Source organism: Lycorma delicatula, chromosome 1 (genome assembly GCF_047948215.1).
Source record: "Lycorma delicatula isolate Av1 chromosome 1, ASM4794821v1, whole genome shotgun sequence".
NCBI classification, from domain to species: Eukaryota; Metazoa; Arthropoda; class Insecta; order Hemiptera; family Fulgoridae; genus Lycorma; species Lycorma delicatula.
Window position 1 is genome coordinate 102117314 of NC_134455.1, and position 16455 is coordinate 102133768.

The 16455-nt window shown below is 31.9% G+C and overlaps 1 protein-coding gene across 4 annotated transcripts in view; it reads right to left on the reverse strand.

Annotated features, from left to right (window-relative positions):
- The window catches only part of osy (ABC transporter oskyddad), a 283517-nt gene that overhangs the window by 7502 nt on the left and 259560 nt on the right, over positions 1-16455 (reverse strand). For all 4 annotated transcript variants that reach the window (XM_075358389.1, XM_075358396.1, XM_075358404.1 and 1 more), the window contains 3 exons: positions 12412-12500; positions 8032-8208; positions 3981-4067 (listed from right to left, as the gene is read on the reverse strand). In XM_075358389.1, coding sequence (XP_075214504.1) covers positions 3981-4067; positions 8032-8208; positions 12412-12500 — 353 coding nt within the window. The remainder of the gene's footprint in view (positions 1-3980; positions 4068-8031; positions 8209-12411; positions 12501-16455) is intronic.

Here is a 16455-nt window from a genome sequence, read left to right on the forward strand (position 1 = left end):
AATGTTAATATATAGTCTTGCAGAATACTACTTTTTTTTTTACTTTCTTGTGATCATGTAAAATTTTGGTTTTCAGATTTCAATGAAAATATCCATTTTGACCATCCCCGAATCCATTTTGACTTGTTTCGGCATGACATCTGTGCATATGCATGTATAACGATTAGCCGTAGAATGTTGAAATTTTGAATTTAGAACTGTTATAAAATCTATTTGTGCATTTCCTTTTTTGATTGTAATCGACTGGACCAGAAATGTTCAAAAAAGCCCAAAATACTAATCTGTTGGATTTTGAGCTTTTTCTTAACTGCAATAAATAATAAGCTCTCATTGAGAGCTTTCCAACGATATATCATTGGTTACAGATTTCAGATTTTTATTAGTTCCAGAGTTATAGCCAAATGAAATTTTAATTAATGAAGTATTTGGATATTACAAGGGGAAGGCACATCAGTTAAAATCTGACTTATGTACTTTTTTTAACTCATGATTTATTCATAATTATTAACTTCTAATTATAAAAATCTCTTACAGAAAATAATAATTCAATAATAACAATTAAAAAAAAGAAAATGTAAAATCAGAAATTATTAGTAAAATGAAATTTTATGTTCTTTTCATTTTAATTCAAACATTTTTACAGAGGTTTAATAATTATTACTAAATCAATATATTTGTTTAAAAAAAAGAAGTAAAAAAAAATTTGTATATGAAGTGGGATTCAAACTGATATGTGCATGCTTACGGATCCGACATGTTATCACTTACACCACATAACTACTTGAGCAACGTAAAATAAAATTAATATGTAGACTGATATATAATACTGATACAGACACCACAAAAAAGTGATGTAATGTGGTGTCCACCACAATGCAATTGTGTAACTGTCCACTTTATTAAAATTTGGATCATATCTCACTTTGAAATGAAATAAGTTTAAATGAAGTGCAGCAAAAAATATGTATATGCAATTTAATAGGCGTACAAGGAAGTCATGTAGTGTCCATATCAGATTTTTTATTTTATTTTTGTACTCAGACAAATGTATAATAAAATGAAATAAAAAAGAACAAGTATATTTTTGTCACTTTAAAAAAAATTGCACCAACACAGATGTAAATTCTAATTATTATAACTAAGTATTTATGGGTTTCTGATCAGTACTAGTTATTAAACATGCATATGACGGCACAGTGGATGTGAATTAGCTACATAATGATTAACATGAGAGCTCTGCACACTGATGTGATTAAATATAACCTTATTTCATAAATTTCCTGATGCTAATAAAACTCAGTATTTTACTGAAAATTACTTAATTATTAATTGCTGCATATGGATCTTCTTTGGACAAAGTGAAGGAAATAGTAGAATTGTCTAATAACTGAGAAGTAGACTATCAAAAATTTTGTTTTACATGGTGATATTATGGAAAAGCAGAATATCCATTTTACAATAAGAAAATAAACTTTAAATATTGTACTTAACATACTCCAAACATTTAGGTTCTTAAAGTTAGCAATAAGAGCAATAGCTCTTATTCTAATAGTTCTTAGAGTTAGCAATAAAAGTTAAGTTCAATAAGTACAATGTTTTGAAAATGAAGAAACAATAGTCTTCAACTAAAAGCTGAAGGATCTGAAGGTTTACTCCTTCAGTTATAAATTTTCATGTAAAAATGAAATTAACTTTCTTGATTACTCTTCAGTTTTATGAAAAAGTGGAAATTGCTAGTGATTAATTCTGAGCTGGCTATAAGGTGAGAGTACAAAGCCTTCCCATTTGAAATATTAAAGGATTTGTGTGGTTTGGTTTTGATTTGTGAAGATTGGTAAGCATGTGATAAACCTACATTAGACAACATTTTGCATATCCAAGCAGCACCAATGCTGCTTGAAAGATTGTTCAACATAATGTAATAGTCATCCATAATGACAAAATAATTTGTTCATCATTATTGATATTCTCTGTTAAATTTTTTTACACCATTATTTCGCTGTTGATTCATATCTATGTACAGTACAGCCCCGCTATAATGCGGCTCAATATACCGTGGATAAAGATATAATGCGGATTACATTCCCCAAAAAATATCTGAATATCTGAGAAAATAAAGTGAGATGAAGAACTAACTGGTTTCTATGTAAGTACACATTATACTGTATTGGCTTATGCTGCTTTGGCGCGGTTAGCCTATAACGCGGGTGTCACGTACATCCCCTGATAATTGCGTTATAGCGGGGTTACACTGTACTTAATTTTGGTTAAAAAATTTGACATAATTATATATATTTTTGTGTTATAAAATCAAATAGATCTTTGTTCACAACCTGTAGGATTTTTTTTTTTTAAATCTCTAGTGATGAAGTACATTGAGTATGACAGACAAACAAGTTACTGCAATGTGCTGACCTTAAATTGGTCAGACTCATTGACATGCATGATAGCAATATGCAAATAGATAATCTGTATGATCCTTGTGTTTGAATTCCAAGCACAGGAACACTCAAAAAGTCAGTGTTAACCACATATTTTGATAAATCTGCGTTTATAACAATAAATTCTTTATTTCTGTCCTCATCTAACATTATTTGGCATCAAGCCCTGGTTAGCTTAGATATTTGCTGTTAGGATGAGATGGATGTATGGAGAACTCTGTGATGGAGCTGCCGTGTGGGTGGGTGTAGGCATTGACCTCGCTCCCAAAAGCAGACCAGAGTAGAGAGAGATAGGATATATTTTCATTAGAGGCTTATTAAATTTGTGAATTTGTTTCTTAATTTTTAATTAAATTAATAGGAATTGGAGTAAATTGAATTGTAAGACAGAACTGTCATTGTTGAAATGATCATCACTTGTTTTGTTGGTATGAGAATAGTATTTTTGGTGTTTAAAGACTCAATCAAGTAATGATTTGGGTGCATAGTCTAATTGAAGTTAGATATAGGAAGAGATTTTGTGTGAAACCTTCAGTGTTAGAGGAAGGTGTGGGGATCGTGCTTCTGTGAATCAGTTAATTTGATAGTTGATGGTTGTAAGTTATGGTAGATGGTCATGGATGGAAGAGGCCACTCAAAGGTGATAGCAAGTTGTGTATATATACTGATGGAAACATCTGCCGAGGCATTTGCATTAGTGGCTTCCTGACAGACGCCAAACTGATTGTATTTTTTTACCAACTTTAGAGGGTCTAAAAGATGACCGCTGGTAAAGCCCATCAGGACTAGGAATGGTGGGGGTGGTGTGGTGACTGGGATTGTCACAGAGCGGGTGTTTTCTCCTGTGGAGGTCAGGATATCTACAGTTAGTTGTCAGGTTTTATAAGTCTAGTTAGTTTTAGATCCTTACAGGGCTACCACTTCTATAAGTGGAACACTGTTGCAGGTATTGCAAACAGTACAAGCATACACAATTGAACATGATACTTGATGGCTTGAAGTGAGCAGGTAATGTTGTACCTTGAATCATCTTTTTTTTCCACCATAAATCACATAAAACAGTAATGGAAATATGCAGTATATTTTCCATCCAGCAATATTATGACGTTTTATTTACTTTATAAATGCACTTACATATAACCAGACAATACAGTCAATAATGGTTTAGGGATTACACAGTAATGAGTTCATGACTAATGAGGATTCTTTTCCATATAAAATCTCACTCTTTTACATTTAGAACAATAAGGAATGTTTTATAAAATATGGATCAGAATATTTATATCACTAAAGAAATAAAAAAAATCACCTTATAGACAATGATGCTTTTCAGTAACCTAGTAATTTACCATTATTAATATCTGAGAAATAATAGTATTTAATTTTTAATTTTTTTTATGTTCAGATTATAGATGATTTATTCATTGGTGTATCATCATTGGTATATTAAATGTAGTATTATGTTTAATCTGGTTATGCAAAATTACTACATTAATAATAATATAAAAATAATAATATTAAAGAAAAATTTATATTTACCACAGAGCATTACAAAAGGTAAAAAGCTGCCCATTGCAAGGTATGTAGCATTTCTTTCACTATCAGTAATACATGAGACAACAAAACCTGTAATAAAAAGATTACAAATGATTTACCATCTTGTCTAACTTACGCTTTACATACAAAAGATTGAAATAAAGATAAGTACGTACATATTTCAGGCATATTATTACACAAACCACCAAATTAAAATTTCTTGTAACTAGTTATACTTTAAATTATTTATTTAACAAAAAAGGGGGTGTTCTAAATTTTTCCATATTGAAAAAAATAAAATAAATACATTAAAAAAAATTAGTAAATACTGTAACTATAGTCCAAGTAAAAAATAAGAATAGTAATTTACGATAAACCAAAAATAATACATTTTAAACCTAAAAGTAATACATTTTTTGCAAAAATATAATACATTTACTCTTTAAATTCTTCTTTCTGAAGTTGGCCCCAATTAAAATCAAACAACCGAAAACTTACTAACCCTTAATTTGATACTGCAGAGGTTCATGATTCATAATGTTATTGATAATCAGATCAGACAACAGTCTGATTACTGTTGTTGTACGTAGTACATAATCTGTAAAGTATGCCCTTTAAAGTCTTTGGTCAATAAATCCATTAAAAAAACTCCACTATTCTGATATACTAAAAAAAAATTAGTAATACTGTATTATAAGAACTGCAGAAAAATCTCATCAATTAAACTCATGAATCAATTCTGTTATTATTTATAGTTATTAAAATATTTTAAGTAAGTATTACATTAGTTATATATTATTGTGTGATGATAGTACCCAATTGTGTAGAGAACTAAAAACCCAGTAAAAAAAAATAAATAAAATTAGAAGTGAGATAAGGTGATTTCTTCCAGATACGGATTAATTTTTATTTTCCCAGTTTTTATCAAGAATGTATGAAAAATTATTTTAAATTAAGTTGATATGCTTCATTCACTATTTGGCTTCAGGCGTAACAGAAGTACCCAGTGATGATGTTTTGAGCTTTTCATTAATTTTATCTTAAAACATTTATTGTAAGATTACTCTATTATAAGTTATTACTAAGCAAGATCCATTAGATCATATTTGGAAAATATATTACAATGAGTAAAAATAACAGAACTCCATCTCAAGTTTTGAAAATCATGCTTGGTTTGTATTAATCATTTCTGGGCTACTACAAGGCCTATTTATAAATTAACCTCCAGTCAAGTGATAAAAATAAACAAAATAAATTGAAAAACGTTTACTGCATACAAAAACTTATATTATTTCTCAACGCAGTCTCTGCCTAAATTCAGGCACTTATCATATCATAACATGAGCTTATCTATTTCCTCTTCAAAGAACGGCACTGCTAAAGTACCCGTCTATTCACTGACTCTGTTCATGAGTTCATCACTGATTTTGAAGTGGTGAGTAGGCAAGCCATCCTTCAATTTTGTGAACAGATTAAAATTAGACAATGCAAATCAGAGCTGTAAAGGGGATGATAAAACTCTATCACTTCATTTGTCTCTTAGTGACAGCAGTGTTATGAGACTGCATTGGTATGCGAAATATGATTACCTTTGTTAGTATCCCTTGCTGTTTATTCTGTATCAATACAGCTATTGGCAGCTTTGTTACTGTTTCACAATAAACATCTGTAATTATTACTGTACCTGTTTTATAAATCTGCCAAAAAATTTCCTTACAGATCCAAAATTCAGTACCATCACGTTTCTGTTCAAATTATTTTACTGAGATGTTTTGTGCTTATTCAACTCGTGTATATAAATCTCCTTTTTTTGAATATTCTTTTGTCTAAACATTAATGAGCCGAATCTACCTTTCATCCCCAGTAATGCTACTGTCAAAAATTCACTTTCTGTATTCTGGTATTGCTGAAGAAAAGTCAATACTGCTACCATTCTTTTCATTTTGAGTGCTTCTGTAAGTTATTTTGTTACCCATTGTTCACAGTACTTACAAAAACCCAATCTTTGTGTAACAATTCTCTAACAGGTGGAACTTGAAATTTCAGGAAAATTTTCACTAACTTCAGTTATTGTGAAGCAACATTTATCATGAATAGCATATTGAATTTTTTCAACAAGTTCATCACAATAGAATGTCACCCTCTTCCTTCCTAATTGTTCACATCAGTTTGCCCTTTTCTGAATTTCCTGCATCATTCTCTCACAGTACCATTACTTATTACATTATTACCAAAAACTGCACACAGCAGACAGTAGATTTTGGCTGCAATGTTCCTTCAGCTTGCAAAAAACAAAAACAGAATGAAATGGTGATTGATTGTATGTGATAGTATTTAAGCTTAGCTGATGTATACTTCACATGTGCTGTATTGCTATGAAAACTGGTTTGTTTCTAATGCCCAGCCAGAGGTTAATTATTCAAAAGGTTATAAACTATACGTACTTTTTACAAATGATTTAACCTTAGGAGAATTGCTCAGAATGACTACAGGCTGTCAGACCGCCAATTGTACATGGTGTACTGAGGAGTCTTTGAAAGTATGACTACTTATGTGGCACCCATATAGGCACATGGGTTGGAAAGATATAAAGCACTTATTTTAAATTTAAAGAATGTCCAGCACAGAACTCTCATTGCATGCACTGGTGTTTTTAAAACAACCTCCTACGAGGCTACTACCTTATTGGGAAAGGCTCTCCCAATCAATTTAGTGGTGAAAGTTTGGGCAGCCATGTGGAAGTTATGAAAAGGTTGGGAGGCCGACGTGTTTTGGTTTTGGTTTCAAGCCAAGTGTGTACCAGAGCAGAACGGTGATCACAATGTACCAGATCTAAATTTCGTAGAGCTACCCAACTCCCGCTGGTGGAAGAGGCTTCAGAACCTCATGATGGAAGCATGGAAGTATGAATGAAACGCCACACTTGAGGGAAGGTCTTTGTATAATTTTATGCAAGACTTGGTGGGGGATGTTACTCCTCAAGATCATTTTTAAGGGCAATGGGGACCCAAGTGCTCACCAACCACGTAAATTAGAAACAATATCTGTTCAGGTTCTGCCTGGCAACTGATGAGCTATGTATCTGCAGGAAGATCTAGTCAAATGTACATATGATGTACGACTGCCCCACTCTTAGGGGAGGGGGGGGGCAGAGCTTGTGCCCTGGAAGTTAGAGGCCAATGGGAAAATTGGTTCCTCATAACCATTGAGTCAGTGTGGCATGAGCCACATAGTCGGACTGTGTGGGAGTTCCTTGATGCAGTTGCATTGTTCAACAGGCATCAATAGTTTGCTTAAGGGAGGACTCTAACTGCATTGCTGGAAGAAGCTACCCTTGAGTAGTGATCAACCATCGATCTATAGCTCCAAGCAGCTATAAAGAATGGACAGCTACTTGCTGGCCTACAGCGACCAAGGCATGGCAGTGAAATGCTTTCCTTATCTAATTATAAATTGACGAGATAAATTTTTATTTTTGTGATGATCATTTATTTAATTTTAAGACAGGGTGCGCCTACCCATTTAGAAAATATATGACATGTGAACGGCTATGTATGCCAATTACAAAAGCAACTGGTGTAAAAGACCTTGCTTATACATCTCACGCAATTAGGTTAGCTCTAAGAACTTTTAGGAACTAGGTCGCTTAAACTGTTTCGAGGTACAATAGTCCTTCAAAGCATGGACATTTGATCTCATGGTTTAGGGCAACCAAATGGGATGGTGGCAGAAGAAATGCTAGTAAATCCAAAAGATTTAAACATCTATGCAGATAAATAAATTAAAACAATAAAATATATAAAAATGATCATTTTTTTATTTGGTTGTATTTACTGATATACGTAATCTACCATTTCAGAACCTCTCTTGAAAATCCAACAAATTTTAATTTATGTGAAAAATACAATTAACTCTGGTTTTAAAAGAACAAAAAACATGGTTTTTATGGGGTAAGAGATTTGAATTATGAATACAATTAAATTTAAATCTAAAAGAAAAAATTATTAATGTGATTCTTTCAAAATAATGATCTACAAGAATGATGATAACTTACCAAAAGTCATTCCACAAACACCATCAAGAACAACCATAATCAAAATCCATATTAATTCACCATTATTAGTGATCTTAAATATAAATATTGCAAATGTCATGACCATTACTGACTGTCCAAGCATAACAACAAACTGAGTGATAACATGAGCAGTAAGTATTTCAACACCGGTTATACCTGCAACAATCAGTCATTCACAATTACAATGTTTCAATAATAACGGCAATCATGCTGTAAAACATTTCTAGAAAATTCTTAAAACATCTCCAGAAAATGTTTAAATTTCTTAAATATTGAAAGAGTTAATGAATCAAATTAATTTTATCTGAACATCAAAACCCACTTTTAAGGTTTTATGTTTTGTGCAGAATTAAAAAATTTTGTTTTTATTTTTAAGTAGAGAAAATTAATTTTGTAAATAATTTAGTTAATTGGAATAAGAAATTAAAATAAATACAAAAGTTATAAATTTACAAAATTCACTGTTAATTAGTAGACTATAATACAGAAATACACAAATGTCTTTATTTAAACACAGCTTATCCGAAATAATCAAATCTATAATATTAATTTATTTACATACATAAAATAACTTGCAGACATAATGTTTAGGATCAGACTTTGTAATTTTTCTCCAAAATAACAACTTTAATAAAAGTTGGATTGAGCCTCCATATGGTGCACCAGGATATATCCAGAACAAATAGGAGAAATTGGTGGTTCAATGCTTGGAGAATTCAATGCCCAACTAGGCACAGAAAGAAGATATCAAAACATCATTAGAAAATGGCCTGCCCAAATGAAAACAAACAAAAATGGACAGATACTCATCAATCTCTGCAGAAACCACAACCAAATCTCAAAATCCACATATTTCAAGAGGAATCTCAAAACCTGGAAACACCCCGACTAAAGGAGAATGGCAACTAGACCATGTCTTCATGGACAAATACCACCACAAGGAAATCTAAAATGCAAAATTATTCCAAGGAATAGAAACGGCTCAGATCACTATGTAGTCAAAATTAAAATTAAATTTACTCCCCAAAGAAAGGAACAAAACCAACCCCCTAAAATCAAAAGAAAATGGACCCTACTCAACTAATCAAAAATGAAAATTACCAAAAAAATAACAATCATGGATAAAATTGAAGATCTAGTCAACAGCCTTAAACAAATTGCAGAAGAATTAGCCCCAATAAAATACCATAAAAAGATCAACAGTGGTACAGCAAATGTGACAAAACATTGGAGAAAAGATATCAGGCATGGCTATTTCACAAATTCCAAACATCAGAAACATCCTTCCAAAATCTAGTAAAACAAACAAAAGAAACCACCTGAACCCTAAAGAGAATAAAAAGACATACTGAAGTCAATAAAAGAAGAATTCAATAAAACACAGTTAAGAGACTCATACAAAACCTTCAAAAATTAGCTCCAAAAATACAAACCCCAACTCTATTAATAAAGAATGAAAACAGTAAACTGTCCCATAACAATAAGGACAGCATGGAAATCCTAGCTTCAACAAACTCCTAAATTGTGAAGAACCGACAGAACTCCTAAACATCAACACCAACACCTCAATAACAATACCAACAGAAAACATCAACATTCCCACAATAAAAGATGTTTGCCAAGCACTGGGTGAGATGAAGAATTATAAAGCAGCAGTAGAAGATCAGAATTTTGTAGAGATCTGGAAACATCCAGGAAAATCAGCAAAGATTGCCCTTCATCAACAGCATCTGGATCAAAGAAAAACTACCAGAACACTGAACATCCATCTGCTACGCAAAAAGGGGACAAAGAGACCCTAACAATTACAGGGGAATCTCACTTCTAGACACAACATATAAAATTCTTTCAAGAATCATCCTCAACAGGATCATTTCACAACTCAAGAAAGAATTAGGAGAATACCAGGGAGGTTTCAGACCCTGGAGGAGCTGTCCAGACCAGATCATGAGTCTTAAGCTAATAATGGATTACAAGAGGAAAAGAAACAGATAGATGGTGATAACATTTGTAGATTTCAAGAAAGCTTATGACTGCATCTACAGAGAATCTCTATAAAAATTCTATGACACCTCAGACTACATACCAAATTAATAAACATGATAAAACTGACCCTCAAAAACACTAATCAAAGGTAAAATTCCGAGGCAAGCTCTCTGAACCATTTGAGATCAAAATAGGACTACGCCAAGGTCATGGACTCTCACCACTATTATTCAACTGCACTCTAGAAATGCTCAAAAAATGTATCCAAAAGTAATAATAGGCTGAAAAATCATAATAAACTGTTTTGGTTTCGCCGAAGATTTGGCACTGCTAGCAAATGATATCAATGAAACTAAATCACAGATATTAGAACTTCAAAACATTGCAAATAAAATAGGTCTCAAAAAAATCTTTCGAAAAGACAGAAATTACACCCCAAAAACCAACATGATTAAAAGAAGTAAACATAAATGGTAATATAATCAAAATAGAACCCAAATACCTTGGAGAAATAATAACAAACAACCTAAATGAAAACACCTCAATCCAAATAAGAAGAAACAAATTAACCAAATCTGTAAAATTAACCTGGTATACTTAAAATAAAAAATGCCATCAATAAAAGCAAAAATAAGACACTACAACACAGTTATAAAATCGGAAGCCACTAATACAGCAGAAACACTTCCACCTGAATGAAAAATCAAGGACAGACAGACTCTAGAAAATCAAAAGAACTGGAAAAACCTGCATCAGTAAAAAGTACCAGAAAGGACAGGCAGTGGTGAATTGTATCCAACAAAATCGTGTACAAACAATTAGAACCTATCACTGATACCATGTGTAAGAGGAAACTAGGATTCTTTGGACATATCATGAGGATGCAAGATTCAAGACTTCTGACACAGCTAGTACAGTACAATCTTGACACAAAAAACACTAAGCTAGGATGCAGATGGATCACAGAAATAAGAGAGGATCAGAAGGAAATTGGCCTTACACCAAAAGACACCACAGATATGATAAAATTAAACAAGAAAATCAAGAACAAAAATACTCACTTCACACTCACAAGAAAAAACTCATAACACAAACATTTTCAACACTAGAAAGGGCAGAAAGATCGGAACATATGAAAAAGTACTGGTAGGATCGCAAGGCCCAAACAGTCCCATTAAAGAGACTTGGATAATGGAGTGACTAAACTGATCCTATGTGGTGATAAAAGATAATAAAAATAATAATAATAAAATAACTTGTGATAACTGAGATGTGATGAATGTATTAATATAACCTACAAATGAAATAGTAAATTCCTTGTAAAAAAAAATATAAATATAAACATTTTTACACATCTAACCACACCTTTTATAAAAAGCAGTATTTTTGATTAAGGATAATACATTATGATTAGAATATCAAACAAGACTCTCTATAGAAATGAGAATTCTAGCTTTGGCTAGCTTCTCATCCAACTACATCTACTGAATCTATTCTTATAAAAAAATGAAAATGATTGTATATATTCCATAGCGAAGAATTTATGTTCCAATGTAACAAAACTATGAAAATATCATAGAAATGTTTAATCACCTGCCAAACAAATCAAGTTAGTTTTTTCACAAAAATTTTGCCTATTCACCAATTAAAAAAAACTGTACTTCATTTTTGTTAGAGAAGCCATTTTACATGTTAATAAATTGTTAAATGTAGCTAGCTGCCTTTGTAGCAGTTTTATATTTTTATATATTACATTTTTATTACGCTTTTTTATTATTATCTTATCCTTGTAAAATTAATCCATCTATTTTTTCCTTATTATGTAAACTATCTCTGAACATAATTTGGTTTGGTAAGCTGTATTAATAAATTACCTATGTAGTATTAATATAAGTTATATATCATACTTTAGAAACTTTCTACAAGTATATAAAAAATTACTACAATAATCTTATAATTATTAAGAATTACTAGTGGATCATTATAATGATTTTTCACTTAATATTACTCGTTAACAATTAGAGTCTTTTACATGTTCATATTGTTATAATTTTAAAATGAATTATACAGTTAAATTTTAAAAAGTTATATTTGGATTATTATACGTTTACTTGCTAAATTATACATATTATTTGTGTTTATATTATATTCTCTGATTTACTATTACAATAAAGTTTTTTGATCAAATAATAAATTTGTTTTTTACTTTAATTCAAACTACTGACTAATAATTTTGTCTGAAACAATTTTTTAACTTGAGTAACAGAGAAAAAACTAATTTTTTACTATTCAAATGTTGAATAATTTAAAAAAAAAATGTAGTGAGCAAGTAATAATGAATTATTTCTTCAGTTAAATACATGTTAATATTACCTGAAACTAAACCTCGTTCAAGCATCCCTTCATTTCTTTCAATCAACATTGCTCCTGAAGTCAAAGCTACTGCCAAAAAAAAAATAATCCTGAAAAGTGAAAAAGTAGTCTTCAATTTACTTTTAAAAAACACATATTTAAATTAGTCAAATTTATAACATAAGTCAAAAGATGAATTTATGTAGTTTTCTCTCACTGAATTCAGGGAGGTGGAAACACTGATTTTTTGCAATTCAACACAAAATCTGTGTTACACTGCTGTGAATTCAGAGTAACAGATTAGCATTTAGTCTTATTTTGTATGCATAATCATTTCAAGAATGAAACATTTTAATTGTGATTTGCTGTTTCATGAAAGAAACCCAGAGAAATACATACAGAACTGTTGCAATAGTTAACACTGTATAGATACTGCAAAAATATTGAAGCTAAAATACAATTGAAACAGAAATTGAAATGGATAACATAAGAATTCAGAGAAACTATTAAAAAAAAATATTAAATTTTAATGACAAGTTTATTTTAAATGATTATACAATTATTACAACTCTTTCCCACCTCTATGAATCATGAGACCTTGCCGTTGGTGAGGGGGCTTGAGTGCTCAATGATACAGAGTAGCTGGACCGAAGGTGCAACCATATCGGAGAGGTATCTGTTGAGAGCCAGACTAAGGAATGATTCCTGAAAGAGGGCAGCAACTCTTTCAGTAGTTAGGGGCGTGAGTCAGGACGACTTAAACGGCCATATCAACATCACTCAGTCCTCTGAGTACTGCGCAGCTGAAAGCAAACGAAAACTACAGCTGCTTTTTTTCCAAGAAAATGTAGCTCTCCGCATTTTCATATAGCAATGATGGAGGTGCCTTCCTTGGTAAAATATTCCGGAGGTAAACTAGTCCCCCGTTCGGATCTCCGGGTGGGGACTACTAAGGAAGGGGTCACCAGAAAATTAAAAAATAACATTCTACGAGTCGGAGCGTGGAATGTTAGAAGTTTAAAAAAGGTTGGTAGACTAGAAAAATTAAAAAGGGAAATGGATAGGATAAATGTTGATGTAGTAGGAATTAGTGAGGTTTGGTGGGAAGAGGAAGGCGACTTTTGGTCAGGTGATTTTAGAATAATTAACTCAGCTTCAAATAATGGGCAGGCAGGAGTAGGTTTCATAATGAACAAGAAGATAGGGAAGAGAGTAGAGTAATTCAAAACGCATAGCGATATAATCATTGTAATAAGGATAAAATCAAAACCTAAACTGACAACGATTGTTAACGTCTATATGCCTACAAGTGCCCATGATGATGATGAGGTAGAGTGTGTATACGAAGAGATTGATGAAGCAATTAAACACGTAAAAGGAGATGAAAATTTAATAATTGTTGGAGATTGGAATGCAAGCATTGGAAAAGGCAAGGAAGGAAATATAGTGGGTGAATACGGGCTGGGCAATAGGAATGTAAGAGGGGACAGACTTATAGAGTTTTGCATGAAGTATAATTTAGTAATTGCCAACACCCAATTTAAAAATCATAATAGAAGAATATACACTTGGAAAAAGCCAGGCGATATTGCAAGGTATCAGATATTATATCATGGTTAAGCAAAGATTTAGAAATCAACTCGTTGAGTGCAAAACTTACCCTGGAGCAGACATTGATAGCAACCATAATTTGTTGATAATGAAATGTAGATTGTGGTGTAAAAACCTGAAGAAAAGGTGAATCGGTGGAATTTAGAAAAGCTTGAAGAAGAGGAGATAAAGAAGATTTTTGAGGAGGACATCGCAAGAGGTCTGAGTAAAAATATAAGGTAGAAAATGCAGAAGAAGAATGGGAGAATGTTAAAAAGGAAATTCTTAAATCAGCAGACACGAACTTAGGTGAAACAAAAGAACTTGTAGAAAACCTTGGGTTTCAGACGATATATTGCATCTGATGGATGAACGTAGAAAATATAAGAATGCTAGTGATGAAGAAAGTAAAAGGAACTATCGACAATTAAGAAATACTATAAACAGGAAGTGCAAACTAGCGAAAGAAGAGTGGATTAAAGAAAAGTGTTCAGAAGTGGAAAAGAGAAATGAACATTGGTAAAATAGACGGAGCAAACAGGAAAGTTAAAGAAAATTTTGGGGTACATAAATTAAAATCTAATAATGTGTTAAACAAAGATGGTACACCGATTTATAAAACGAAAGGTAAAGTCGATAGGTGGGTGGAATATATTGAAGAGTTATACAGAGGAAATGAATTAGAAAATTGTGTTATAGAGGAAGAAGAGGAAGTTGAAGAGGATGAAATGGGAGAAAAAATACTGAGATCTGAATTTAAGAGAGCATTAAAAGATTTAAATGGCAGAAAGGCTCCTGGAATAGATGGAATACCTATAGAATTACTGCGCAGTGCAGGTGAGGAAGTGATTGATAGATTATACAAACTGGTGTGTAATATTTATGAAAAAGGGGAATTTCCGTCAGACTTCAAAAAAAGTGTTATAGTCATGATACCAAAGAAAGCAGGGGCAGATAAATGTGAAGAATACAGAACAATTAGTTTAACTAGTCATGCATAAAAAACCTTAACTAGAATTCTATACAGAAGAATTGAGAGGAGAGTGGAAGAAGTGTTAGGAGAAGACCAATTTGGTTTCAGGAAAAGTATAGGGACAAGGGAAGCAATTTTAGGCCTCAGATTAATAGTAGAAGGAAGATAAAAGAAAAACAAACCAACATACTTGGCGTTTATAGACCTAGAAAAGGCTTTCGATAACGTAGATTGGAATAAAATGTTCAGCATTTTAAAAAAATTAGGGTTCAAATACAGAGATAGAAGAACAATTGCTAACATGTACAGGAACCAAACAGCAACAATAACAATTGAAGAACATAAGAAAGAAGCCCTAATAAGAAAGGGAGTCCGACAAGGATGTTCCCTATCACCGCTACTTTTTAATCTTTACATGGAACTAGCAGTTAATGATGTTAAAGAACAATTTAGATTCGGAGTAACAGTACAAGGTGAAAAGATAAAGATGCTACGATTTGCTGATGATATAGTAATTCTAGCCGAGAGTAAAAAGGATTTAGAAGAAACAATGAACGGCATAGATGAAGTCCTACGCAAGAACTATCGCATGAAAATAAACAAGAACAAAACAAAAGTAATGAAATGTAGTAGAAATAACAAAGATGGACCACTGAATGTGAAAATAGGAGGAGAAAAGATTATGGAGGTAGAAGAATTTTGTTATTTGGGAAGTAAAATTACTAAAGATGGACGAAGCAGAAGCAATATAAAATGCCGAATAGCACAAGCTAAACGAGCCTTCAGTAAGAAATATAATTTGTTTACATCAAAAATTAATTTAAATGTCAGGAAAAGATTTTTGAAAGTGTATGTTTGGAGTGTCGCTTTATATGGAAGTGAAACTTGGACAATCGGAGTACTGAGAAGAAAAGATTAGAAGCTTTTGAAATGTGGTGCTATAGGAGAATGTTAAAAATCAGATGTGGATAAAGTGACAAATGAAGAGATATTGTGGTAAATAGATGAAGAAAGAAGCATTTGGAAAAATATAGTTAAAAGAAGAGACGGACTTATAGGCCACTTACTAAGGCATCCTGGAATAGTCGCTTTAATATTAGAGTGACAAGTAGATGGAAAAAATTGTGTAGGCAGGCCACGTTTGGAAAATGTAAAACAAATTGTTAGGGATGTAGGATGTAGGATGTAGGGGGTATACCGAAATGAAACGACTAGCACTAGATAGGGAATCTTGGAGAGCTGCATCAAACCAGTCAAATAACTGAAGACAAAAAAAAAAAAACAACTCTTTCAGTCACTCTGGTATCTTCAGTGACTTTAAAGTTGTATTTAGAATATTGTTTTTCACCAGAGCATCAAACAATCTTACTGTTAACAGTTAAATAAAGAAAGCATGCATTTAGAGTATGATAAAAAAAAATTAGTTTTAACATGTTTCTCTTTATTTACTGTAGAAATTAGTATGTAAAGGAACACAGACATATTCATTTACTGTTAAACAA